Source organism: Thermobia domestica, chromosome 12 (genome assembly GCF_964235325.1).
Source record: "Thermobia domestica chromosome 12, izTheDome1.hap1.1, whole genome shotgun sequence".
NCBI classification, from domain to species: Eukaryota; Metazoa; Arthropoda; class Insecta; order Zygentoma; family Lepismatidae; genus Thermobia; species Thermobia domestica.
In genome coordinates, this window is record NC_137465.1 from 73,571,016 (window position 1) to 73,598,630 (window position 27,615).

The window sequence follows — 27,615 nt, forward strand, 5'->3', positions numbered from 1 at the left end:
TTTTTAAGGCACAAAATTCTTCGTGCAATACACAATTTTAGATGTAATGCATTCACTTTTTTACTTTTTTGTAGTAGTTCTATCTCCATTTATCTCGGTTAAATTCAATTCTCTCACTTATTTATTGAAGTTTATCTTGTAATAATTGTGTTTTTGTTTATAATTACGATTTAAAAAGTTTGGAAAATCGTGCGATAGTATAGTTTTTAATCTCTTGCAATCCTTGCATCTATTTACACTATTTTTAGCTACTAAGTTGAAAAAATGAAATGAAATCTTTAAGTTTTGTGTCCCACGGTTATGCCGGTTAGGCTAAAGGAGACGGTGATGATGAGAGATGAGTGAAATGGTGGTATGAAGAAAGTGGGAGGAAACGGGAGAACCCCGAGAAAACCCACGAGCACGGTGTTTGTCCACCACATAGCTACTAAGTTGAGTGTGACTAAACTCTATCACCGTCGTCATGTTGCCGATCTAAGTCTAAAGAGTATTCAAAAAAAAAAAAAAAAAAAATGATGTCTGAACAACCTTCCGAGGTTTCATTGCCTTACAAAAGCCATGTTTCTCTGGATAGGCTTAAAATCATGTGAATCATTGATACTAAAAGCGGAGGCTTCTTAGAATCAGATAAATGCTTTTATCACCGTCATGAATGCTTTTATCGTACAGTAATGAAGTACGAAAATAATAATTTCTTTCCAATGAGTTTAGTATTTAGTGCCAAGATGCATTTGAGTATGCTTTCGTAAACTATAATCGATCTTAAATGCAATACCTGGTTACAGTACGAACCTATCAAGAAAACTTGTCGCATTCTATACGAAATAAAGTAAATAAAAAGTGTTTGAGAAAAAGAAAGAAAAAAAAACATTGGAATAAACTAAGTAGTCAAGTATCACGTTCAAATAATAAATTACATGTAAATCGAAACGAACCACAGTAAGTTTCTGATTTCATTTAGAATTCCAGTAATAATACATTTAAGCTTTTATCTGCAATGTTCACCAGAAATCCTCAGCAGTATTCAAAACGGACGGTAACTGAAAGAAGATAAAATTTAACGGGGAAGGTAGAGGAGGGGAGAATCCGGAATAATTTTAAATAACTACTCATGTAAACTCGTCTAAAGCTGTAAATAAAGAAATACCATATTTTCGCAGTTTCTTTCCGCGTCATATCTGAATCAAAATCATAACTGACACTTTTATTCATTAAAATAAATAAATAAATAAAATAAATCTCAATGATATAAATACATACTTCTCAAGTAAGTTCTCCGCTAAGACTTTCAAAACTTCTGTACACTGTTGATGATATTCGTACAGGGCTTCTGCAAATGTAGCTAACTGGGATACTTGCTCCACCTACAAATAAAACATGCACTTGGATGAGTATACATGCTCCTATTAAAACTGGAAAAATTGATTATCTATATTATAAAAAGATATCGTATACTCTTTAAAGTTAGTTTTGACTCAATACTACGATTTTATAGTTTTCGTTTGTTTTATTAATTTTATTTAATACTCTGCCTTAGTAAGGTGAACACACAAATACGTGATGCAGAATATGGTGTAACTGTTACTAATACCAAAAACAGCTGTGTTACTCCAACACGGCACAACTACAACGAGAACCGTGATAGCTGAAAGGAAATCATGGACACCACTTAGAAGAAAAAAGGAACTCAAATTACGTTATTTCGTGTAATGTATAGTTTTATGTATTAGATTGCCTTAAAAATTACGAGATTTAATTGTGTGAAATGTGTGCGTTAAAAAAAGAACTTTTTTATTTTAACTCTGATATTTGCATGACTAAAAGTGTTGGCAAAAGTTTGAGAAACGGGAAATTTATCCGTAAATTCCATTCCTACCTCTCAACCTTGATATCGTAGCGAATTAATATAATTTGGAAGAATGTTGGATGGTAAGGAAACCAAGATATAAATTATCTGCGTAATCTTCGTATGGTAATCACAGAGGAAGCCGATTCTTTACAATCGAGGAGTTCTATGTAATAAAGGCCCAGAATGGAAAAATCATGTTTTAAAATAATAACGTGTAAACATTTCAAACGTGATATCTTTTGTGTTTTATATTTGTACATATATGCACCCAACAAGGAAAACATACGTTTATTCATCTCCTCTCACAAAATAACAAGAAGATAAGGGTTTGTGCCACTGCAACATCAATATGAGTGTTTAAAAGAAAACGTACATAGGAAATTCTTAGGAAGAACAACTTTGTATAATCCTTGCGTACATGATCTCTGCAGTCGTGTGATACACCTTGTGGAACTGAAGAAACGTAATACTATGACAGGAATCACAGCACAAAATGAACACAAATTTTTGTAAGTATAAAAGCACATAATAGTCTATGTAATATGCAAAACTAGATGCTGATTATATCTATGCATGAGGACCCTCCTCTGCATCCCCGCTGTCTGGTACTTGGTTTGCACTTCGAGCTTGTCGGAACACTCTCGTAACAAGCAACAACATCTGGGTCTAGACAACGAAATAAACATCGTTTGACATACTCTATGATACCACCTGGTTAACAGAGTTACCAACCCAAAATAAAGTTATATTTTTTCAAAGTTGGCACCACGACAGGTAATTCCATACTTCAAAACTACATGTTGAAAGAAAACTTAGAATATCAAATTTGTCACTGCTGCAAACTAAGGACATCACAGTATCACAAACAGCCAAATTTTGGTGCACCAAATTTTGGTGCATTAAAATGCAAGTAAGACAGATGGAGCAATGTACATTCAAAGTACTTTTGTGTCTAATGCTATAATTATATGGTATATTTCGAATCAATAGAAACAAACATTTTGCAACATTGCTTAAAATTATGTAATTCCGAGAACTTGTAATTACACCTATCAAAAAGTATTGCTACAATGTCATAGAAATATAAATGTGTTTTAAAAAGTTCCCACAAATTGCCATCTTAAGCAGAGGCGTCATTTACGGGGGACAGGAGAGGGCAATTGCCCTCTTCCCCCAAGAGTTCGAGGAATACATATACTTTAATCGATTCTAATATACTAGTAGAAAACGTGAAAGTCTTATGTCGGTAGTGCTCTTGCCCTTCTCAAGCGAAGACTGAAATGACGCCCCTAATCTTAAGCAATATATCAAATTTAAGAACTTTTTTTATATCTCTAGAATATCATTGCTCTAAACGAAATTATGTTTATTGAAAACCATATACGTAATTGGATGTGGTAAGTATCTAAACGCTCTTTGGAAATAAAGTTTTCTGAAAAAAGACATTTTTTTTTTTTAAATTTCTTGTTTGTTTGTTTCTAAATATCTCATATGGTGACTATAGTATTCGACACTAAAGTCCTTGGTTGTACGTTACCCCGTCCATCTCACTTGCGTAAGTACTGTTGTAGAATCCTCCATAATTAGGTTATTTTTCGATGTATGGGATATTGTAGCGTCCTTAGTTTGCAACGTTTTACATGTAGATTTGAAATATGTAATAACCTGACATATTCCATAAAAAAAAAAAAAAAAAAAAAAAAAAAAAAAAAACTTTATGTTGGGTGGCAATCCTGTTAATCTGGTGACATTAAAGAGTACGTCAAACAATGTCCCTCTGTCGGTATTTGCATGATGCAAAATTTTAGCTTATTCGTCTATTAGTTTAAAAGTTACAAGGGCTTATGAGTACATATGGTCATTTTATGAGTACCGGTACGTTCAAACAAATTTTGACGTGTGCACCGATTTTCAGGATTCCTTTCTTGCTTGAAAGTACGCCTACGTGGTGGTAGTTGCATGTAAATAACATAAGGAGCTAGACCATTAAACTCTTCAACGGCTGACAGTATTAATAGCGTAATTGTAAGTTCACGCAATTCGGTAACGCATAGACCGATTTGGAAGAACAAAAAAGAAGTTCACCATAGCCATCCCATTTTTTGTGTTCCTAAGAAAAATATAAATAAACCTAGAGTAGTGGTTGACTTGACTGAATTGAATCGGCATGTTAAATTGAAGCAATTAAAAGTAAATAAAATTGATGATTTATTGTTAAAGTTCCAAGGTGCTAAATACGTAACCTCAATTGATCTTGTGTCGTCATATTCACAAGTTGTTGTTGTCTGAAAAATCTCGTGATTTTATTGCCTTCTCGTGGAACGGACATATGTATAGATTTACAGTAATCCCATTTATATCACAATGGTTCTGTTGCTTTAATTGATGCGCTACAAAAGGTGTTAGGATATGCTTTATACGATAAACTTGTACCGTATATAGATTACCTGAGTATCCCAACGTTTTCTTTTGAAGAGCAATTGCATTTACTAGACCAGTTGTTTACTAACACGCCAATATGACTGTCAACCTTTCAAAATCTTCATTTTGTAAAACTACATTTAATTTCTTAGGTTTTGTTGTAACACCTGAAGGTATTCGTAAGAATCCTTCGTATTTAGAAGTCATTCGTCATTTACCTCGTCCTACGAATATGAAACAATTACAGAAAGTATTAGCTCTTTTTGAATGGTGTTAGAAATTTGTGCATAAGTTTTCTGAATTAGCTTCTCCTTTGTTTGAACTTACCAAGAAAGGGAAAAAACGGAATTTGGACTCCTGAATGTGAAAGTAGCTTTCAGTCTCTTAAAGACAGTTTAGTCCAAGATATTCTTCTCACCCATCAAAGCTTGATTCTGATTTTTCGTTAATCACAGACAGTTCAAAAGTTGCGGCAGCTGGTATACTTTTTCAGGAAATTGATGGTAAACGGATTTCATAGTAAAATTTTAAATAAAGCACAACACTCCTACTCTACGACGAAACAGGAAGCTCTTGGAATAGTAATCGCAATTCGTAAATGGGGACATTTATTGTATGGTAAACAAGTCAAAGTGTATACAGATCATAACTCTTTGGTGTATTTGCACAAAATCCGGAATTGGAACTCTCGTTTGGCTCGTTGGAGCCTAGAATTGGAAAGTTTTGACTTGGAAATCATACATATCCGAGGAGTTGATAATAAAGCCAGTGATGCTTTGTCACGTATTGTTTTGGCCCCCAAAAATGAAATTCATACGGTGAATAACTTACAACTGTTACCATCTTTTTTCGGAATACAGGAATTAATTGAAAAACAACGTGAACATTCAGAATATAATTCGATTATCGATTCCTTCAAAATCCTAGTGACCCATATTGTAAGATGAGAAACCGAAATTTGAATAAGAGTTTTCATTTTCCAGATTCCTGGAGAGTTTGTATTCCACCTTCATTAGTTCCTATCGTTGTAGGACATATGCATTGTAAACGAGGAAAAAAAAAAAAAAAAAAAAACTAAGAAATCTTTGATGTAACTCGATTGAAGACAAAATACATGTGCTTATTGTAAGCAATTGTTACTACACATATTTTGTGTTAATCTTTTCGTTTAATACGAAGAGTACGATAAGATGAGTATTAAGATTGAAAGCAAAGTCCCCCTCCCCCCCTAGTTTTGGGTTTAATCATATTTTGTAACGCGTCAGAGACGCAATTTTCGTATTTGTCCCCTGTACATTAGTTTTAATAAGTAATCTTATTTTCTGTCCTTTCCACTTTGCTTCGGGGATGGGAAATATTGATAGATTGTTGGGGTAGGGTCTTCCAAGTTTCACGCAGGCAGCATATATATGCTCCCGGTGTGACAAACCTGCGTAAGCCTAGTCATATTTCATTTTAGGTAAATGAAATATTATTTCCTATAACATTATGTTTAAATATATGTTGTAATTTGTAATTTTTATGAATGTTAGAATAAACGTATTTATATTATGCGTTATGTTTTAGTTTTATTGAATTACACTGAACATTTTCATGAAATATACCATGTTAAAATGTGAAGGAATATATAACTCTGAATTCTCATGAATAGTATCAATATTTTAAATATTTTGTTTGTGTCAAGTGTAATAAATATTTCTTTGTGCACTGAACAGCAAGAAGTACGCCTACTTTTATAAAAGGTAAAATTATAGTAATCTTGAACCATTTATTGATGGATTCGATATTACTGAATAATCAAAAAAATATTAGTACTGTCACATATTTTATTTTAGAAAAAATAAAAATTTTATAATATGATGTGTTAATTACCATTAAACTTAGAATTATCACAACATACTTGGTTCATATCACATTTTATTGTGTATTGTTAGTTGTAAAATGGCACTGAATATAACATTTACATTGAATATACATATGTACCTATTTAATTTAGATTAAGTTTTGAACCATAGCATTGAATATAATATTTACATTAAATTTTTTATTTGTGTTGAATAATATGTTGTACCAAATATAACAATTAGTTTGTATTTGAATATTAAGAATTGTGTTTGCATATACACATTATGAGGCAATTAAAATAAAAAGGAAAATGTGAAGAATAAAAAATGGACTCAAAGGCATTAATGAAATGGCCCTCCGTTACCGTAAATGGCCCACGCGTTTGCTATCGTTCGAATTTTCGTGTCTTCGTATTTTCGAGTGAATACACGGATTGTTATACTTCAGTGCAAACAAACTTTAAATAACTTTAACCCTTTGTCGACCATTGGGATATGCAACCCAATAGTTCTGTGAGTGTATTATTATGGAAATTATGGATTTCAAAAAACAAATTGCCAGGGTTCTTGTCAACTTTTTGGACACCATCATTTGACATTCCTGCCCACCGCCAGATATAACGCTATCGTTATATATCTCTTATCAACCCTCGTATACGGAAGAGGATTTCTTGGAATTAGTGCGCACTAGGACAAAATTCTTAGAATTCGAAATGCTGCGAACCCTCTTGCTCACAAGTTTCTATGTGTGTGTGCGTCTCCCCACCTACTCTTCTCTTCGTACGACCAAATACGGACAAAAAATTCAACTCAGCTTAACTCTCTTCTCCCTCTTACCCAAAGCTGAATTCCTAAGCTAAAAGGCAGAGTTCGATTATACGTCATAATGTGCATTTTTAAATAATAATCATTTATTATTTACATTATTATGTGTTTAAATGTGGTTAATGCGTTCCAATAAGATAATGATCAGTTAATCAATTCTTATTAGTGAAGCAACCTCATAAAAACTAAGTGTTTTGGGGGAACTATTTTTCCTCCTATCAATGTATTCTTGCGCTTCCATTGTGTAAGGTAAGCCTGACGCTCGGAGAGCGCGAGCAGTCAGATTTCATCACTGAAAATGTTCACCTGCTCTTTTATAAAATTCTGACTCAAAAAATCCTTTATTGTTTCATACGAATACACTAAGTTAGTGTGCTTTAAAAATGAAAAGTTGAATTTTCAAAAAGTAATACCTTTTCTCTCAGTGGCATCAAAACTATGGAAACAAGAGAAGAACATCTAAGGATCCTCCTAAAAGAAGTAATCTCCCAAGTGGTAGTCGGAGACTAATATGTATTTAGTTTGAAGAATGTTTGTATCTTCCGAGGATTGAACTATCGGAATCGTTAATGTTCGTGCATTAAAATCGGTACCGGGAACTATCGCGTTCGTCTATGAATATTATTCTTGAGTCAATGTTTTACTAATCAAAAATATATCAATAGTGTGTAAAACGTATGTGATTATGATTTCTCAAAGCCTAAAATATATGTGTTAAAAAGATATATAACGAGTGCTTATTATGTGTCTGGTGATATGACGCAAATAGCGTAATTGTGCGTATATTATGGTGATATTTTTTTCAACAGGATAAGTAATGCCCTATTTTGCATGTATTTATTAATATTTTTATATTTTGTCATATTGACGACGTAGGTATTGTGGCGCAGTGCACAGGTACTACTATGAGCAAAATAAATGACGCGTCTCTTTATTTTGAAGATTTTTGAAAATATCTCCGTTTTCTTTAAATGTTCAAAATTTCGGAAGGTTTCCCCAGCAGGAAACGTTAATAACAAACCCGTTTTTAATATTTGTGTTAGATATTAGCTTAAAATAAATAAATTAGAAGCGAAAAACATTAAATCGACCGAAATTACGAGAATTACCAACTCTGCTAAAGTGGGAAATTTTCAAGAACGCGAGGGAATTCTGCAGTTCAACACGATGCAGCGACATCTATGTCATTGAGAGAAATGTGGATTAGATCTACAAACGAAACTTTTAACGAAACATTTCTAATGTGTCTTATTACGTGCATTATCTGCGAACTCCAAATGTATGAATCTATACTAAGTATTAACGTATAGATAGAGCACAAAGTGGAAATTGCCTATGGAAAAGGACGAATTGGTAGCACGATCGTAACGAAAAGTCGTCTCTACCGTAGAACAGGTTCAGTTCACGTAAGGAAACAAATCGCTCAGTTTGTTAAAGCAACAAGTCTGTATGCTGGAGGTAGCTGGTTCGAACCCCACAGCGGTGCAACGGTCATTTTTATTACTGTGGTTATTTTATTTATTTTTTTAAGTGAGAAAGAATCAAATTGTAACATATGTGTAAAACTCCATGACGATATCAAAAAAAGAAAAAAAAAATGTTTTCGCACTTGCAATAGTGTCACTAATTTTGTTTGCAAACAGTTTCGTAATTATTTTCCCTGTGCTCACTCCTCACAATATGCTAGCTGGTGCATAACGAATGTTTTCTAGTAAATGCTAATTCTAATTTTGAGAATTTTATAAAGTTTCATAATGTTTATCATTAAATAGTCTTATATCTACTTTTTTGGACACTTTGATAACAGATTTCCCTATTAAATGTTTAATTTTCCCCTAGATGTTTAATTATGGAAAAGTTTTACAATTTATTTGTTTTGAATTGAAATTGTTTTGAATTTACCACATGAGGTAAGTAGCCCGAAGGAGGGAAACTCAAGTAACTGATATTATATGTAAAAGCAACCAATTTTAGATTGATGACGCTTCTTACCTTCAGCACATAATCTTTACGTTAGAGATTCAGAGAGAAAAATCCTGTTTTTTCCTCCCCTAGGACCACCCATCTTAAACTTCTACATACCATGGTTCGTTTCACACAATTTCGGTGCTCCTCCAAGGACATTCACATAATAATAATAATAATAATAATAATAATAATAATAATAATAATAATAATAATAATAATAATAATAATAATAATAATAAATGAAATCTTTGAGTTTTACGTCCCACGGTTATGCCGGTTAGGCTAAAGGAGACGGTGATAATGAGAGATGAGTGAAATGGTGGAATGAAGAAAGTGGGAGGAAACGGGAGAACCCCGAGAAAACCCACGAGCACGGTGTTTGTCCACCACAAAGTTCACTTGGCGGGGGCTGGGATCGAACCCGGGACCCCAAGCACCAGAGGGGAACGCTCTACCACTGAGCCACCACGCCCCCCAATAATAATAATAATAATAATAATTCTGAATATGCCATCCTTACATAATGTAGTAACCTTAGACATCCTAGTTTAAAATGCTTTCTTCAGTAATAATTTGAGCAACCATGTAGGAGGCGGCACGACGTTTTATTTTGCCCCTCTCATTTCAGTACCCTCCCAACAGAAAGTAATTTCTGAAAAGTAGGGCCATCCTCTCCCCCTTCATGACTGGAATATCACGTAGTATTTTTATCCTACCGAAGAGCCCTGTGCGGTTAGGGGTAGGTAACTAAAGAAATACCTAATATATAGCGTCCCTTGATTGTAATACGAGGGGGCTATATATTAGGTATTACTGCTTCTTTATTTGTACGAGGGAGCCCCCACACAACCAAGGGTGACAAAAACCATAGGAGAAGTGTCTATTGATTCTAGTGGCGGATCCAGCACGAACTCCTGGGGGAGGCGGTGAAGTGAAAGATTCTTTTGATGATGTGAAGCATTCACAAATTACCACTTAACTAAACTAAACATAATAGTGGGGTGAACCGGAACCCACTTAATTCAAATTGATGTAAAAGTTTAATTTTTGGCTTCATATTAAAGTTCTGGTTGCAAATGAGAATTTCAGCCCGAGTGGTCAATGATCAAATCTTGGGGGGCTCTTCGGTGTAGAGGCTATGACCCCTTATGGGAAAAGACAAAAATATTAAAATTCTTAAAACTTTCAAAGTTTTCATCTATTTTAAAGGAATTTTTGGTTTCATATTAAAATGTTGGTTCCAAATGACAACTTCAGTCCGAGTAGACAATGATCAAATATCGGGGGCTCTCCAATGCAGGAAAAATAATGACGTCTATATCGTGATCCTGTTGGTGACATCACGAGTCATGGCCTAAATATAGCACAAAGTATACTGTCGGCTCTCGTAGTCGACTGAGCTAGCGCAACATGATAGTAAGGAAAATTGGTTTTGGCGTGGGTTCAAACCCTGCCTAAAGAAAGTTATTATTTTTATAACACTTCTTTCGTTAAAATAAGATTAAAAATAATATTCAAAAAGTGATTTAACGTATTTTTTTTTTAATTTTCATTAAACTTCTTTCATTAAAATAAGTTTGCCCCTGTACTATACAGATCCATAGAAGAAGAAGAAGAAGAAGTAGAAGTAGAAGTAGTAGTAGTAGTAGTAGTAGGAGGAGGAGGAGGAGGAGGAGGAGGAGGAGGAACGGGTTAGAATGCAATTCAGTATTCATTAGTTTCCATGCGATGTTACCAAACGTAACTCGCTTACAATGCCTTCTGGTTAGGGCTGAGTGTATTTCGAAAATATGCTTGCCGTTCGGGGTGAAGTTCAAAGATTCAGCATTGACTAGGAGTTTTTGCTATTAATATCCCTTCTAACAATATTGGCAGTAAACAAAAGTTAGCTCGTGTTGAAGCTTTTTGCTCCTAATTTTGTTATTTTACTTTATTATTTAACGAATATATTGAAAATATATTTGTCAGCAGGCACGTATGCAGGAACTTATTTCGGGAGCGGTTCAAATCTATTGGGGGTGGCGACTCATAAATTATAATAAAAGTTTTAAAAATAACCCCCAAAATTAGGTTAAATTTACAGAAAAGTTGGAATTTCAGCGGGGGTCCAGACCCCCTGGACCCACCCCTAAATGCGTCCTTGTTTGTCAGTAACGTTTCCTCATTTTGAAACCCTCAGAAACTTCGAATATTTAAAGGAAAACGAGTTATTTTCGATAAAGTATCACATCAAGGAGACGCGACATTTTTATTGGACATGGTGATACCCCACGTTAACAAGAGCAAGAATTCCTTCCCTTTGTTCTTTGCCATTGCGCTCTATCGAATGGTGAGGTTTGTAAAATGTTGGCAGATAGCAATACTGAACAGAACTCCACAGAAATGCATGCTGAACTTTCGTTTATAGCTACCCTTTGGTGATTTGCCCTCAAGGTCAATCGAGTGATAACCCAGTTCCGTCCCTGTTCTTAAGCCGTGTTCATATTACTTCGAACAGTTTTGACGTATTTGTTTTCCAAATTCCATAGGAACAGACAATCAGGGCCAATCATAGCATACATTTACGCAAGTATATTTGTCATGAAATTATTACACACATTACCCAAAGACTCTTAATATATGAATCTATACATTTATTTATATAGATAAAGCAAACAGTGGAAACTACCTATCCAAAGAATAAATTAACAGCACGATCATAATGAAAAGCATGCCTCGTAATATAACAGACTTCTTTCGCCTAAGAAATAGAAACTCAGTTGGTCAGAACAACTAGTCTGAACGAATTAGTTTATTAATTCGACCCCAGTACGAGCAATGGTTTTTATTACTATTGTTTCCTCTTTTTATGTGAGGAAAAATCAAATTGTGACATCGCGATAACAAATGTATTTGGTTAGGTAACTTTGTCTTAGCTAAACTTTAAATATCAGTAACCGTCGAAATTATTTCACTAACCGATCAGTTACTTAACATTCCAAATACGTCAAACCAGTGGCATAACATGAAGGTTAACCTCTCCTTCGCAGCCCCTAGTTATGCGTCCGTACTTTCAGGGGCGGACCAAGGGCCGGGCAACTGCCCGGGGCTCCAAAACGAGGCTCAAAAAGTAAATTTTATAATGTGTTTTCTACTGGCTTTTTTGGTTTATATTCTTGTAAAGTAGAGGCAATTACATAATCTTTTTCCATTTCACCATGGAAGAAGAGTTTCATAGTACTACGGGGAGTGTATCGACAAATGGAGTTATGGCATGCAGAATAAAGAGTGGAGGGGAGTAAGTATTGTTTGTTTGTTTGCTTGAGTTTAGCGTTCCACGGTTATGCCTTAATGGCCAAAGGAGCTGTGGATACTGATTATAGTGGAATCCGAACCACGTTTATCGTTCCACAGTAACCCACCAGGAATTGGACCCGGGACCACAGAAGGCAGGCATGCTAGCCACTAGGCCAAGCAAGGGAGCGGAGTTCGTATTGTTCATAGCGGGCCATATTCTTTGTGAAGTTTTCCTAGGTAATGAATGTCTTTTTGAAAAATGGGTTTAAAATATTAAAAACACTATGATAAAATATAGGCTAGTACTAGGGAAGGAGGGCGCCAAAAAGTCACTTTGCCCGGGTGAAAATTTGGCGTGGTCCGCCCCTGCGTAATATATATATATATATATATATATATATATATATATATATATATATATATATATAGGCTTTGCAGCCTTGTGCGGTTTCCACGCCACAGGGCTGCGGGGGCGCTTTTTACAGGAATATATATTTTTCTAATAGTCCCATAGATCTTTCCCCCAAAACACCAGATGTAATTTTTCAGAATGGGCTCTGGCTAAATATAAGGAGGATCTGATGTTTCCTAAGTAAGTTCCTTTCAGAAAGTTTGATATTTCTTTAACGGTGATATAAATAAACATACTCATCGTTATTACCCCGACACCAAAAGATCCTGGACAAATCCCTCTAGAGCAATGATCGGCAAAAGTTCATTCTGCCTAATTTATAAGCGACTCAAGGGTGAAACACCTGTTAACGAAAGCAATGCTGTGTATACACTGCCATACTTCTGACAAGATATAAAGTGTTTTGTAATCTTTAGACACTTTTCCTATTCTAAAAGTTTTAAGAATTTTAATATTTTTGCCTTTTACCATACGGGGGTCATAACATCTACACCGAAGAGCCCCCGAGATTTGATCATTAACCACTCGGGCTGAAATTCTCATTTGCAACCTGAACTTTAATATGAAGCCAAAAATTAAACTTTTACATCAATTTGAACTAAGTGGGTTCCGGTTCACCCCACGATTATGTTTAGTTTAGTTAAGTGGTAATTTGTGATAGCTTCACATCATCAAAAGAATCTTTCACTTCACCGCCTCCCCCAGGAGTCCGTGCTGGATCCGCCACTAGAATCAATAGACACTTCTCCTATTGTTTTGTCACCCTTGGTTGTGTGGGGGCTCCCTCGAACAAATAAAGAAGCAGTAATACCTAATATATAGCCTCCTCGTATTACAATCAAGGGACGCTATATATTAGGTATTTTTTTAGTTACCTACCCCTAACCGCACAGGGCTCTTCGGTAGGATAAAAATGCTACGTGATATTCCAGTCATGAAGGGGGAGAGGATGCTGTAAATATATTTCTTATAATTTTGTCTGCTCTGCTTATCAGAAATTACTTTTTGTTGGGAGGGTACTGAAATGAGAGGGGCAAAATAAAACGTCGTGCCGCCTCCTACATGGTTGCTCAAATTATTACTGAAGAAAGCATTTTAAACTAGGATGTCTAAGGTTACTATGTAACTGTACCAAAATTTTGCTTAAAATATTTTCCGTATAAACGCAAATTCTGCGTTGGTGCATTATGTGACGTTCATCTGAATTCGTACACTTTGTGTTGTGTATGTCTCTCACTGATTGTGCTGCCGCCTAGTGGTGCTAAAAGACAGGGTAGAAGAAGAGGAAGAGGAAAGTAATGAGTGGCAACAACAAGTTTTTCAGTGTGTTGGTGTGTGTGTGTTTTATGCATGACTCAGCTAAAATTTGAGAATAATGCTAAATCCTGGACCCAAAACATTTTGAAGAATATAAATAGTAATATTCTTTTTTAAGAAAACTTTGATATTCGTGAATTCGCGTAATCATCCATTAAAAACAGTGCTGTTGATGTGGACGTTTTGGTAGTTTTGAAATGAGACATTATTAAAGTAAATCGACCCTAAATAATATTTCATAACGACGAGGTTATGGGATAGAGATTAGGTGTGAAAACAAAGACTTGTCAGATTGCTCTTGTTGATAATGGACGTACAATGACAGACTAAACCAAAAAACGTCCAAACTACTTGCTTCATCCAACGGTAGCTGCTGCATAATGCTATTATAAGATCGACGTGGAGTGATCGTCGCCTAAATACATAAAATCGGAAGAAAGGACAATTTCTATACGTGGATTGTTTCAGATTTGGTGAGTGAGCAGCAAAATGTGATAATAGTGTCTGGCGCCATGACGAAATAGACAATCTTCGTGGACGATTTTAACGCGTTTTTACGAATTACTACGCAATCGGGGCTAAATATTCCAAATAATCAGTGTATCACAGGTATGTTTATCCATTGAATAAATGGCACAGTAATGTTTAAATTTGTTTGTTTTCTCTTATTCTAAATTGCATGACGAAGTAAGACTATGGTCATTGTGTCACTTGTAAGTAATCTATGAGAGTAGGTGATGTTATCATCTATATTTCATAATCCGCCTTAGATCTTCACCCAGGTGGTTCCGTCCGGATCTGGACCGTAACGGTAAGGTGTGTCGCGCCTTCCTTAGGCGATAGTCGTGGGGACGAAGTTTCCGAACCCTCAAATAAAATAGTGTAAAACTATATTATTTGAGGGCGAAGAGTAGAGAGAGTTCTCTGCGGAGGCCGGTTGAGGATGGTGTGCACCGCGCAGCCCTATGCTGCACCGTAATAGAATGGCTAAGCCCTTCACAGGGACTAAAATCTCTATCAGGAAGGTACGCGGATCGAGCCCGGATACCATATTAGAATGGCTTTGCCGATCAGGAACAGACAAGAATCGAACCCAGGTGCGTAATAGAAAGCTGCGCGAACCCAATACCGTAATAGAATGGCGCCCGAACAGGGACGGATCAATTAATGATTATTCGCGTTTTTATTAATTGATTCGTAACGGATGTAACATCTGGGAGAAGATCTGGGTGTAATATTTGACAGGTTTTATTTCTCATGATATGCTATATGCGCTAACTTGAAGATATTACTGGTGTTTGTTGTGTTTGTATATTTGTAATTGGTAATCATGGCAGAAAGTGAAAATTTGAGTTTGCAAACTTTGCTTGAAGCTATTAATGACACTAAGCAATCACTTAATGGTGCTGTGAATGAAACCCAAGCTCAGATAGAAAAATTTTCTAACGATCTTACAGGTAAATTAGAAACGTTAGAACATAGGATGGATGGGCGAATTCAGACACTGTCGACCGAGTTAGTACAACTGAGAAGTGAAATAGACAGGGTTAGTCGTACTTGTGCGGATAACTTTGAAAAACTGTCAGCACAGTTTCAGGAGAAATTAAATGTGCAAGAAACAAAGGTTGATGAAGTTAAGCTTGACGTGAAAAATAATGAAGACAAAATACGTTTTGTCAATGCTAGAGCTAATCAGTTAGGAGATCAAGTTAGGGACACTGAGGAACGTATTATAATGATTGGAAATAAAGTTAAGGATTTAAGTTCCGATGTCGATTTAGTGAATGATAAAGCTGAGCGAGCGCAGGAAAAAGTGGGTGAACACGAAAGTAGAATCATGAAATTAGATCAAAGTGTTCGTGAGATTTATGATGTAAGTATTGCAACACGAGAAGTAGCTCATCATACTCAAACGATAATAGATGATGTTAAGGGTGAAGTAGAAAGTAAATTCGAGATAGTAAATCAAGAGGTCAGAAACTTGCGCGTGAGTATGATTGAAAGTCAAATTAGGTCATCTACGTTCGTGGGAAATGTAAAGCCCGAGGTAGAAATTAAAGAAGAAAAAGTTGATACCAGTGTACGAAAAAATACCAACCCTTTTCTTGACTATGATGTTAGTCCTGTGTTAAGTGAAAATGATTCTTCGGATTCTCACAGTGATAATAGCCTTGTTGGGGTAAAAACAATCAAACGGAGGAAAAAGCGAGAAAGAAAAGTAGCTTTAAAATTACGAGATTTAGAATCTTTTGAGAAATTCTCCGGTCACGAGAACGAATTGACTGCCACTGCATTTTTACGTAAGTTTGAAGATCAAGCTTCGCTTATGTCAATTTCTCGTAGTCAATATTTAGAAATTATCAAATTTTTGTTGACTGGTTCTGCACAAAATTGGTACATAAACAATTGTGGGTTTTTCACTTCTTACGATCGTTTTGCCGAATTGTTCAAATTAGAGTTCGAGAATGAACAGGTTCGTGCTAACAAGTTAATGGTATTGCAATACAAACCCTATGATGCAAAAGTTGACGGGAGTGTGTACAATTTCGTGTCATATAGATGTAATAAGATACAAGAAATCAATCCCGACATAAAAGAATCGTTAGCTATCAGTATGATTCTCAATTTGATTCCACCCTATTACCGGCGTCAGTTAACAACTTTGTCTACTATGAATTTGTCTTCTGTATTGTCTGTTATACAAAGATTAGAAGCAATTCCTAGGTCTGATAACCGTAATAACAGCAATAATCATAGATTTCTGAAAGTCAACCAGGTGTCTGTTAATAAGAATGGTAAGCGTGAAAGTAATCAGAATAATGTTAATGATTGTGATGAGTCGGATCAGGTGTACTCGAACGAAAATTCGAACAACAGAGGTAATCGGAAAAGAAAAAATTCCTTTCGTAGAAACAAAAAGAAAAAATGGAATAACAATAGTAGTTCTGATAGGCATGAAGAAAGCGTGTGTTTTTGCAATCATGGTTCCAATGTAAGTAATACCAATGCTAATGTAAATCGAAATGAAGCCACTAGTGATGCGACTAATAGGTCAGCGAATGGTAATTCCCAAACGAGAAATTCACCCCAGACTGGGTACAGTAATGGAAACTTTGTAAATCCTTCGAATTTTGGTAATCCTACTGGCTTTAGGCCACCAAGACCGAATTTTACAAATGTCACTGCAGGTAATTTTGGGTTTCAAAATAGATTTCCTCCCCCAAACTAGAAGCACCCTGCCTGAAGAGTGCTCATAGCAGGGAATTAATTCAAACGTGTAGTAATGAGTTAAATAATGCACTCCTTCCAAATAGTCAGACTGTTTTTGTAAAGCTTGATAAAAATCTAATAAACTTAGTACAGTGGGATGATGTTTTCTCATCTGACGAAGAGGAAACTAAAGATTCTTGTAAAACTAATGTAAATTCATGTGCCACTGCTGAAATTCTTGTCAAAATCATGAACGAAAATCTGTATGCTCTGTGCGATTCAGGTGCTTCGGCTTGTTTGTTAAGTTACAATGCGTGGAAAAAAATATCTGATATAGTGTCAAACGCTGTATTACAACCCGCTCCTCAGATTGTTCTAGTAGATTATAGTGGAAAAAGAACAAAATCAGTTAAGGGCGAGGTTACCCTCTGTGTAGAAATTGGACCTGTAACTTGTGATGTTAGATTTATTGTTGTCAGTGACCTTAATTGTAATTGTCTGCTAGGCAGAGATTTCTTATCGCTAGCTAATGCGAAATTAGACTTTGGCGAGAAATCCGTTACTGTAGGTTACGACCCTAACACTTGTAAGGTACCAATGAAAGAGTATGAGCACGGATTTGGTAGTGACCCCCTTCTGAGTAATGAAAGTAAAGGTAAAGTAAAAATACTTACAAGAGAGAGTGTTAATAAGGTTGGTTTTCATTTAAATAATGCGAATTGTGTTGACACTAATTCTGCTATTGAAAGCGAAAACGAAGATGTAGTCGAACCTGTGCTAGAGTGTCCGATAATTCAGAGTTTAGAAATTCATAAGAAACGTCTGACGCAGGAATGGATGAATAGTTTATTAGAAAACAGTAAAGCATTTGAACAAGTAGATAAGTATACTACCAACAATGATTTAAACATAGAGCAAATAAAACAAGCACATTTGAACGAAGCTGCTGAAGTAAATTTTATGTATCATTTCTATGGGGAACAGTTACATAAATTGGATGAGGAAATTCAAAAGTCTCATAATAATGTAAGAATAAATCAGGATGTTTGTAATACGAGTAAAATTACTCGTAATTCCCAAAGTCACTTTCCTTCTGTTACTGAAATTAGAACAAAAGTCCTTGAAATTGAAAATTTGTCTAACGTTCAAAGACAGCAACTGTATGATTTATTGTTGAAACATAGATTGATTTTTAGCGACTTGCCAGGTAAATGTAATAAATTTGAATACACCATCGAAGTTGAAACAGACCAACCGATTGTAAAACGTCAGTACCCATTACCTTTTAAGTACAAAGAAAATATTGAACAGCAAATAGCTGAATGGCTAGAATGTAACGTAGTGGAAGAATGTATTTCTGTACATTGTCATCCTTTGTTGTGCGTAGCTAAGAAAAACACTAGTAAACTTCGTACTGTCGTAGATTTAACTCAATTGAACAAATTTGTGAAATTAAAGCAGTTAAAAGTTAATAAGATCGATGACCTTCTCATCAAATTTCAAGGAATTCAATTCGTGTCTTGTTTAGATTTTGTGGGAAGTTATTTACAAGTATGTTTAAGTAAAGAAAGTAAACAATACACAGCCTTTTGTTGGAACGGTAAAATGTATCAGTATACTCGAGTTCCGTTTGGTTACATAAACGGAGGAGCTGCTTTTATGTTGTGTTTGCAAACTGTCCTTGGGGCAGGTTTATATGAAAAATAGTTTCGTACATCGATGATGTCTCTGTAATTTCTATGACTTTTGAAGAACAGTTACAATTTTTGGATCAAATATTTCAGAAAGTTTACGAGGCTGGCATGACTTTAAATCTACAAAAGTGTACTTTTTGTAACACAAAATTCAGTTTTTTTAGGGTTTGACATTAGTCCGCAAGGTATTACAAAAAATCCTTCTTACGTACAGTGTATCAAAGACCTACCAAGGCCTAGAAATTTGAAAGAATTGCAAAGAGTTTTAGGTTTGTTCCAGTGGTGTGCCAAATTTGTTGAAAATTTCGCTCAAAAATCTGAACCTTTATTTGGATTGTTAAAGAAAAATAAAAAATGGATCTGGGATCAATCTTGTGAAGATAGTTTTAACCAATTGAAAAGTGATTTGGTTCAAGAGGTAATGCTTGCACATCCTTTGTTAGATCGTGATTTTTGTTTAATCACGGACTGTAGTTCAGTTGCTTTAGGAAACATTCTTTTTCAAGAAGTAGATGGTAAGAAACATATTTTAGGGTTTTATAGTAGAACGTTAAAACCTGCTGAGAAGAATTACACTGTGACTGAACGTGAGTGTCTTTCAATTGTAGTCGCGCTTAAACGTTGGTCTCAATTGTTGTATGGAAGACATGTAAAAATTTACACGGACCATAATTCATTGGTATATTTGCACAAAATGAGACAGTGGAATTCTAGACTTGCTCGTTGGAGTTTACAAATTCAGGGATTTGATGTACAAATTGTATATATTAAAGGTCAAGATAATCAAGCTAGCGATGCATTGTCACGTATCATTCTGTTTCCTGAGGTTGAAAAGTATGAAGTTAATAAGTACGAAGTGTTGCCATCTTGTTTTAAAAATTTGACTGTACAAGATTTAATTAGCAAGCAAAGAGAACATTCGGAGTATGAAAATATCATGAAGTACTTAGAGAATCCCAATGATCCTTATGTTAAGGTTAAGAATCGAAATATTGGTGAATTTTACAAAATCGAAAATGGTATTTTGTTGAATCGTAGTTACCATTTTCCTAATCAATGGAAAATTTGTATTCCTCCTTCACTTGTGAACGATGTAATTCAAAATTATCATGAACAAGGTCATTTTGGTTTTGAAAAGGTTTTAGGCTTTGTAAGTGATTGTTGTTATTGGAAGTCCATGCGTAGAGATATCAGCAATTATTTGCGGGACTGTGTTGTCTGTAAACGTACGAAAGTTGAAACTTCGCCACCACCTAGACCTTTACAAACTGTGGCTGTAAAGAATGTAAGAGACATGGTCTCGATCGATTTGTTAGGACCTTATCCACCCTCTCATACTGGAAATAAATTTGCATTGTCAATTTTGGATGTATTTAGTAGATATTACACGATGTTCCCAATCAGAAATGCAACGACCAAATGTGTTTTGAGATGTTTAGAATATTACTATTTTGTAACCATGGGAATTCCAAAATCCATATTGGTGGACAATGGTGGATGTTTTGTATCGTCAAAATTTAAATCTAAAATGGAAGAGTATGGTATTAAGATTCACTATGTAACTCCTTACCATCCAAAGAGTTCAATTGTAGAACGTATTCATAGGGAGACGAATAGGTTGTTTAAATTGTTGTGTAACGAAGAACATACTTCCTGGGAGAGATACATACCTCAAATTGTCATTTTGTTGAACTATTCTGTGTGTAGTAGTTTAGGTGTCAGCCCTGCTAGTCTTCATTTGAATGTAAAAGCAAATTATTCTGTGTTGAAGCATTTTGGCATTGTAACAAACGAAAGCTATGATGAAAGTGAACCTGTAAATTGGGAAAATAAACTCATAATGGCTGACTACCGCAGAAGCGAAAAAGTTAGAAAAAGAAACGAGAAATATAATGCATCCCAAGAAAGTAAATACAAAATAAAAGAAAATGATTTGGTATTTCTGTTGCAATCACATTTGAGTTCAGCAGTAGATAAAAAGATCCGCAAGTTTTTCATGCTTTACAAAGGTCCGCTGTTTTGTAAAAATAAAATTTCAGACAAAGTTTTTGAGCTTGTAGATCCTTTAACTGGAGAATCTTGTGGCGTACATTCTATTGATCGTATGAGAGTGTGGAGACCCACTCAGAAAACTAGGAACATCTGGTTAGAATTAGCTAAGAAACATATACATGAAAGAGAATTTGATTCTGTAAGAGAAAATAGTGAAAAAACCGATTCTTGTGAACCAGAAACTTTAGTAAATGTAAATTCTTTGAATATAACGAAAGTTAGTTTGTCTGTTTTCAACGAGAGCGAAAGTAATAAGTTTAATGTTCAGTTGTTGTTGAAAGAACTATTGAAATGTGATACATATTTGCAATATTTAAACGACAAGCTAGATTGTCGGTATCGTACTCTTGTGTTAGCTTTAAATCATTTGCTGAATCCTAAACTAAACAGACGTGACATGTAAAAAAAAAAAAAAAAAAGTCACTGATATGATTATTTCTTAAATGCTAATATGTATGAGAATGTTGTTCATTAGTAATCATATGTAAAGGAAACATAAGATAAAAAAAAAACTCGTTTACATGAATAATTGTATTGTCTTGTTGATGCTTTGCGATAAGTTATCAAGACTAACTGTAAGATCTTAAACCACCAAATGTACGAGGTGAATTGTATAGCATTCATGTGTTATTAAGAATGTAAACGATGATATGCTCTGATGTAATCAGAGTGAGAGTAAGTTTTTATGTGTCAGTGGAACACTGTGACACGAGTATTGAATTATGAATGGCAACTCCCCCCCCCCTCATTTATTTTTAACCTTTGGGTTCATTTTTTCTATGTTGTTTTGTATTCCTACCTCACTAGAAGGTCTTGTTGCCGTTCCAAAGGGGTGGGACGATAATATAAATGTAAAATGGGGAAGGGAGACTTAAAAATTTAAGTGGATAGGCGCTTATCAGCGTAAAAGTGTGGCAGACTTACTTCTATCCGGCCCCACTCTTATTGTTACAGTACAAAAGAGTGGTAATAAATTTATTTCATGTAATTATTATGTTTAAATAATATGTAATCCTTGTATTTGTGAATAACAATTTTGTTTTCGTAACTTCTTCGTCAGAATAGCATGAGAAATGCATGTATACTTTATTTACTTGATTTAAGTGTAATGTGGGTAGAATAAGTTTGTTCATTTCCTTTTGTGGAATATGGAAATATATTATTCAAATAATATTTGTTTTATCTATTTGCTGAAAAGTTAAGTAATTCCTAATGATTATTTGTTCATGTCCTATAGTTTTTCATACAATATCGTAAAGTAAGTAATGTGAATATTATGTCTAAATAATGCCATGATTTCGTATAATGTTTGTGTTATTTTTAATAGTAAGAGCGCATATAGCAACATTGTAATTCGAATATCAAAAGTATATCATGAGAATTTTTGTATATTAATTGTGAGTCAGGCATATATAAATGTTTAACTTAGTGATAGTGCCGAATGTAAAAGAAAAAAAAAAGAAAAGAAAAGAACTTTAAAGACTTTACATATGAAAGCCCCATAAAACTTTTACGTAAGTGTATAAATGCCCCACGCGTGTGTCGTTTTTCTACGTTAAATGAAACTTAATGAAACTTTTTCATCTGATGAGGTGTAATTCGACGAAAGTACTTATAAGGTTCCTTGTGAACTAGTGCTCATCTTCACTTTGAAACAGTGATAATTGTTGAAGTGGAATTACAGTCAGGGTTCTTGAACGTTTACCATTATCCAATGGTGCACGTACATTCCTTTCGACCGCCAATGTAACTGTACCAAAATTTTGCTTAAAATATTTTCCGTATAAACGCAAATTCTGCGTTGGTGCATTATGTGACGTTCATCTGAATTCGTACACTTTGTGTTGTGTATGTCTCTCACTGATTGTGCTGCCGCCTAGTGGTGCTAAAAGACAGGGTAGAAGAAGAGGAAGAGGAAAGTAATGAGTGGCAACAACAAGTTTTTCAGTGTGTTGGTGTGTGTGTGTTTTATGCATGACTCAGCTAAAATTTGAGAATAATGCTAAATCCTGGACCCAAAACATTTTGAAGAATATAAATAGTAATATTCTTTTTTAAGAAAACTTTGATATTCGTGAATTCGCGTAATCATCCATTAAAAACAGTGCTGTTGATGTGGACGTTTTGGTAGTTTTGAAATGAGACATTATTAAAGTAAATCGACCCTAAATAATATTTCATAACGACGAGGTTATGGGATAGAGATTAGGTGTGAAAACAAAGACTTGTCAGATTGCTCTTGTTGATAATGGACGTACAATGAGACTAAACCAAAAAACGTCCAAACTACTTGCTTCATCCAACGGTAGCTGCTGCATAATGCTATTATAAGATCGACGTGGAGTGATCGTCGCCTAAATACATAAAATCGGAAGAAAGGACAATTTCTATACGTGGATTGTTTCAGATTTGGTGAGTGAGCAGCAAAATGTGATAATAGTGTCTGGCGCCATGACGAAATAGACAATCTTCGTGGACGATTTTAACGCGTTTTTACGAATTACTACGCAATCGGGGCTAAATATTCCAAATAATCAGTGTATCACAGGTATGTTTATCCATTGAATAAATGGCACAGTAATGTTTAAATTTGTTTGTTTTCTCTTATTCTAAATTGCATGACGAAGTAAGACTATGGTCATTGTGTCACTTGTAAGTAATCTATGAGAGTAGGTGATGTTATCATCTATATTTCATAATCCGCCTTAGATCTTCACCCAGGTGGTTCCGTCCGGATCTGGACCGTAACGGTAAGGTGTGTCGCGCCTTCCTTAGGCGATAGTCGTGGGGACGAAGTTTCCGAACCCTCAAATAAAATAGTGTAAAACTATATTATTTGAGGGCGAAGAGTAGAGAGAGTTCTCTGCGGAGGCCGGTTGAGGATGGTGTGCACCGCGCAGCCCTATGCTGCACCGTAATAGAATGGCTAAGCCCTTCACAGGGACTAAAATCTCTATCAGGAAGGTACGCGGATCGAGCCCGGATACCATATTAGAATGGCTTTGCCGATCAGGAACAGACAAGAATCGAACCCAGGTGCGTAATAGAAAGCTGCGCGAACCCAATACCGTAATAACTACATTATGTAAGGATGGCATATTCAGAATTATTATTATTATTATTATTATTATTATTATTATTATTATTATTATTATTATGTGAATGTCCTTGGGGGAGCACCGAAATTGTGTGAAACGAACCATGGTATGTAGAAGTTTAAGATGGGTGGTCATAGGGGAGGAAAAAACAGGATTTTTCTGTCTGACTCTCTAACGTAAAGATTATGTGCTGAAGATAAGAAGCGTCATCAATCTAAAATTGGTTTCTTTTTATATAATATCAGTTACTTGAGTTTCCCTCCTTCGGGCTACTTACCTCATGTGGTAAATTCAAAACAATTTCAATTTAAAACAAATACATTGTAAAACTTTTCCATAATTAAACATCTAGGGGAAAATTAAACATTTAATAGGGAAATCTGTTATCAAAGTGTCCAAAAAAGTAGATATAAGACTATTTAATGATAAACATTGTGAAACTTTATAAAATTCTCAAAATTAGAATTAGCATTTACTAGAAAACATTCGTTATGCACCAGTGAGCATATTGTGAGGAGTGAGCACAGGGAAAATAATTACGAAACTGTTTGCAAACAAAATTAGTGACACTAATGCAAGTGCGAAAACATTTTTTTTTTCTTTTTTTGGTATCGTCATGGAGTTTTACACATATGTTACAATTTGATTCTTTCTCACTTAAAAAAATAAATAAAATAACTACAGTAATAAAAATGACTTGCACCGCTGTGGGGTTCGAAGCAGCTACCTCCGGCATACAGACTCGTTCCTTTAACAAACTGAGCTATTTGTTTTCTTACGCGAACTGAACCTGTTCTACGGTAGAGATGACTTTTTTCATTACGATCGTGCTACCAATTCGTCCTTTTCCATAGGCAATTTCCACTTTGTGCTCTATCTATACGTTAATACTTAGTATAGATTCATACATTTGGAGTTCGCAGATAATGCACGTAATAAGACACATTAGAAATGTTTCGTTAAAAGTTTCGTTTGTAGATCTAATCCACATTTCTCTCAATGACATAGATGTCGCTGCATCGTGTTGAACTGCAGAATTCCCTCGCGTTCTTGAAAATTTCCCACTTTAGCAGAGTTGGTAATTATCGTGATTTCGGTCGATTTATTGTTTTTTGCTTCTAATTTATTTATTTTAAGCTAATATCTAACACAGATATTAAAAACGGGTTTGTTGTTAACCTGTCCTGCTGGGGAAACCTTACGAAATTTCGAACATATAAAGAAAACGGAGATATTTTCAAAAAAACTTCTAAATAAAGAGACGCGTCATTTATTTTGCTCACAGTTGTACATTCATTCCGCTATTCAAGCATCAGGTGTTTAATGTTACATCCTAAAACTCCTTTGAATTTCTTTCTCGAAGTTAAAGGAGACGTGTTAAAACACGAACACAACATATATTAGACCGTCAATAAACAAAATTCTCTTAGTGTGTTTTATAACATTACTGACTCGTTAGTGACGGTGGGTACATGGCCCAAAACCTTAGCCAACACCCTTTCACGAATCTTATAACACCCGAACCCAATACCGTCTTACAGTGGTTGTTCCTTCATAAGGATCGAACCCCAATACACTCATAACATCCGCGGACGGAATTGTAGATCCTTAGCTCATCTTCACACTTAAATCTTCCTGGCTTCCCCTCGTAGTTTAGTTACCTAGCCAATCTACTGGAGTAACGAAAAGACGAAAATATAAAACCAACTTTAAGAAATATTAATCGTATTTAAAAAGAGTGTTAGAAGCAAAATGACAAATAAATAAATAAATAAATAACAGGTGCTAAAATTCAAAATAATAATAATAATAATAATAATAATAATAATAATAATAATAATAATAATAATAATAATAATAATCACTAAAAACAGAAAATAATTTCAAGAAACTGCTAGAGGTTACTATCTATCTATTAAAATGCTACAATAGCAATTACAAGCGCCTGAGCTTCAACCTATAACTTTGGCTTTCAAATCTTTCATTTACGGTTATGTGTGATTTTGCGTTTAACAAATATTTTAAGTACGTGTACTTTTAATAAATTAGTTTACTAGATCTTTTTCATAGAGTTTATGATATAAAATTGTTGTTCAATCCTGTGTATTTTAATAAACCGACTCTAAAATCAATGCACGTGAATTGTGCTTCCATCTTCCGAGTTCTTTTAAACTATATGTTGTGGACATTTATATGTTTGTGGTCAATCCTTTCGACAATGAGATCTCTGAAACTACACGTTCTAGAAAAATGACGTTTTCACTGATCGATTGGAAATTTTGCGTAGATTGTCCAGTTTTAATAGAATATTTAAAAAAAAAAACGGCAATTATTTCTTTATTACATTTTTTTAGGGTACACTGGAAGCGTTGAAATTTTAAAAAAAATTAAGCATCATATTCTACGCGTTGTACATTCCAACACCACAGTGTTGTATATAGGGGTTGCATATGTCTCAGGCGTTTGTTTCATGGCCAAATAATGAAAAAGGAAGGATAACCATTTCTCCAGTCTAAGATGAATTTTTATTTTTGGAGTGTTTCTTTTGTCCAATGAACATCATATATAACTGCCATTATAAATAGTTGTGTATGTACTGTATTTGCTTATTACATACTGCATGCAAGAAGAAAGAAAACACTGGTCATGCATGAGTAAGAAAATCCAACCGGAAGTAGGCTCAAATCTTGCAGTGCGAGATATTGAGAAGAAATAATCGTTAAAATCTCCCCTTTATGATACGCCTTGTCAATTTTTTTTTGAAGACTTCTTTGATTTGTGTCTTTAAAGGGATGTGTACAGATGTTGTGAGGAATGAGAAGGATATTTATGTTGATATGCGAATGATGCGCTGTGTAGAAAGCGCAGGTTCAGCAAGTTTATCTATTAAAATGCTACAATAACAACAAAGACGCCTGAGCTCCAACCTGTAACTTTGGATCTCAAACCTTTGATTTACGGTTATTTGTGATTTCACGTTTAACAGAAACTATATGTACTATAAATAAATTATTTAAATAGACCTTTTTCATATAAAGTTTATCTTTTTAAATTATTGTTCAAAGCCTTTGTATTTTAATAAGCCTTCTCCAAAATCGATCCAAATGAATTGTGCTGCCATCTTTGGAGTTCTTTTAAACTATACGTTTGTGGGCGTTTATATGTTTGTGGCCAATCCTTTCGACAATGAGATCTCGGAAACTACATTCTCTAGAAAGATGACGTTTTCACTGATCGATTGCGAATTTTGTGTATATTGTCCAGTTCTAATTGAATATTAAAAAAAAAAAACATGGCCATTATTTTTTTATTACATTTTTACGGGTACACTGGAAGTGTTGAAATTAAAAAAGAAGAAACTAAAGCATCATATCCTACACATTATACATTCCAACACCACATAATTGTATACAGGGGTCGCAAACCTCTCAGGAGTTTGTTTCATGGCCAACTGACGATGAAAAACGAAGGATAACCATTTCTCCACTCTAACAGTAAGTTGAATCTTTATTGTTTGGAGTGTTTTGCCCAATGAACACCATATATCACTGACATCATAATTAATTGTGTGTGTAATGTATTTGCTTATTACATACTGCATGCAAGAAGAAAGAAAACACTGATCATACATGAATTAAAAGCTCCAACC

The 27,615-nt window shown here is 34.7% G+C and overlaps 1 protein-coding gene across 8 annotated transcripts in view; it reads right to left on the bottom strand.

The window, feature by feature from the left end:
• EndoA (SH3 domain containing GRB2 like, endophilin-A) overlaps positions 1-27,615 on the bottom strand; it is a 334,762-nt gene that overhangs the window by 90,438 nt on the left and 216,709 nt on the right. For all 8 annotated transcript variants that reach the window (XM_081733790.1, XM_081733788.1, XM_081733787.1 and 5 more), the window contains exon 8: positions 1,261-1,364. In XM_081733790.1, coding sequence (XP_081589916.1) covers positions 1,261-1,364 — 104 coding nt within the window. The remainder of the gene's footprint in view (positions 1-1,260; positions 1,365-27,615) is intronic.